The 1,983-nt window shown below is 49.6% G+C and overlaps 1 protein-coding gene across 1 annotated transcript in view; it reads right to left on the reverse strand.

Moving 5' to 3' along the window:
* Window positions 1–1,983, reverse strand: part of LOC105824691 (ATP-binding cassette sub-family A member 10-like) — a 132,571-nt gene that overhangs the window by 34,780 nt on the left and 95,808 nt on the right. Inside the window, 1 exon segment of the mRNA XM_012662225.1 lies at window positions 723–891. Coding sequence (XP_012517679.1) covers window positions 723–891 — 169 coding nt within the window.

Raw genomic sequence — 1,983 nt, forward strand, 5'->3', positions numbered from 1 at the left:
CAACAGATGAGCATAAATGTACAACTCTAAAAGGGAAACTTGATCACAGAGACCAAAGTGAAGTCTGATATTTTCTAGATCTTACTCAAATGTCCTCTCCCCATTAGTTACCATATCCTATTATAGTTCTTGCCACATTGCACCGTGACTTATCAGTTTAAGAATCTAGCTCAGCTAGACATTGAGAAGTTCATATGCCATTAATAAAATCATTGAGGAGGAGGGATATCTATATGAACAGGTTTTTAATGCACACAAACGTGCTCTATTCTGGAAAAAAAAATGCCACAAGGGACATTTATTAGTAAGAAAAAGAAGCAAGCATCAGAATTCAAAGCAGGAAGAAATAAGCTAACTCTAATGTTTTGTTTAAATGCAGTCAGATTTATGATGAAGACTGTCTTGGCAACTGGAAAAATGGCAGACTAGAAGCAGCCCGTGAACATGCCGCTCCCAAGGAAAGAAGTGAAAAGTGTAGGCAGCTGCCTACATTCAGATCGCTCTTCTCTGAAGTAACATTATGAAATCACTGAGAAGTAACATGGGACACTCAGTGTGGAAAAAAACGGTGACAGGGCAATCCATATAATAAGATCAGAGAATATGTGGGGAAGACTAGACAGAGCCCTGGGGCACCATGCTCACCCTGCTGAGACAGTGCGAATTGTGAGACAGCTCCCTCCACTGCCACGGACCTCTACCGGGTCAGACCAGGGACCTACCTGGAGTCTGAGCAGAGACACTGCACCAGACAACAGGCATGGTGGGGACTGGGCAGCAGCTAAAGCCATCCTGAGCTCTTGGATGCATGGCAACACCAGGTCCACACCAGCCTGGGGAAGGTATCTTCTCTGAGCCATACCTTGTGACTTGAAGCCAAGCACTTCTACCCTAGAGTGCAATGGGATCTGAGCACAGGAATTGACCAGGGTGCAGCAGGCTCTGACCTGAGAGGGTTTGGGCAACTGCTTCAGCATGTCCTGTGTGGGGTGGGGAGAACTCTGCGGTCCCTGGGCCACTGGAACCAACCTCTGTCTGCCTGACTTGGCATCTGTGGGGTCCCTGAGCCTGCGGAACAGCCTGCCACTTGCTTGCCCTGACTCCTCCCTCTGGGCCCCAACTGCCTCCTTCCTGTTCTGCCCAGACACCATCCTCCACGTCAGATCAGCCCCATCATCTGCACAGCCCTACTTCTGGCTCAGAGGCCCTGCTCAGAAGCTCTGCTTCTGACTTCCCCCCAAGTCCTGGCTCTGGGGCTCTCACACCGGAGCCCAAGGCTCCACCTCTGTGGCTCCAGAACTCCTTCCAGGCCCAAGACCCCATCCTGAAGACTCCAGCACTGCACCTGGACCCCAACATCCCACCCCAGAGCCTCCACAACCACTGCACAGCTGGAGGAACTGCTCCAAAGTCCAACACTCCACCAGGGCACCCCCAGCCTTAAGCCACCAGTACACCGTGACCTGGTTTGAGCAAATTCCCACAGCCTGGGAAGCCATGACAATCTCACCCAACTGTTGCTATTATCTCTGTGGGGAGACCCTGGGAAATCCTAGCCTCACTGAAGAGGGTCTCATCCAGCTCCCAACTCAAACATCTTACAACTACTTGGTGAACAACCCAACATCTATCACAAACGGCATTCAGCACTGGCTTGAGCAGAGGCAATCATAGGTGAACAGAACAAATCAGAACAGCTGCATTACAGGCTTCTAGTGCACACACCCCTCTTCTGCCATGTCAACATTCCAGAGTAGAGGGAATAAAAGTGCCATCTAGGGATCTCCCCTTACTCTAATCAAGCAGGAGAGGTCCCAGAAAGGAACAGGAGCCCTGCAAACCTATTAGCCCTGAGTTGTGAAAAGAGGTTTCAGATGAGAAGAAACCAGCAAAAGAACCCTGGCAACATGAAAAATCAAAACAGATTAACACCATCAAGGGATCACAATGGATCTACAGCAGTGAACTCTAACTACAAGGAAA

This window comes from Propithecus coquereli, unplaced genomic scaffold (assembly GCF_000956105.1).
Source record: "Propithecus coquereli isolate 6110/MARCELLA unplaced genomic scaffold, Pcoq_1.0 Scaffold76, whole genome shotgun sequence".
In the NCBI taxonomy this organism is placed as follows: Eukaryota; Metazoa; Chordata; class Mammalia; order Primates; family Indriidae; genus Propithecus; species Propithecus coquereli.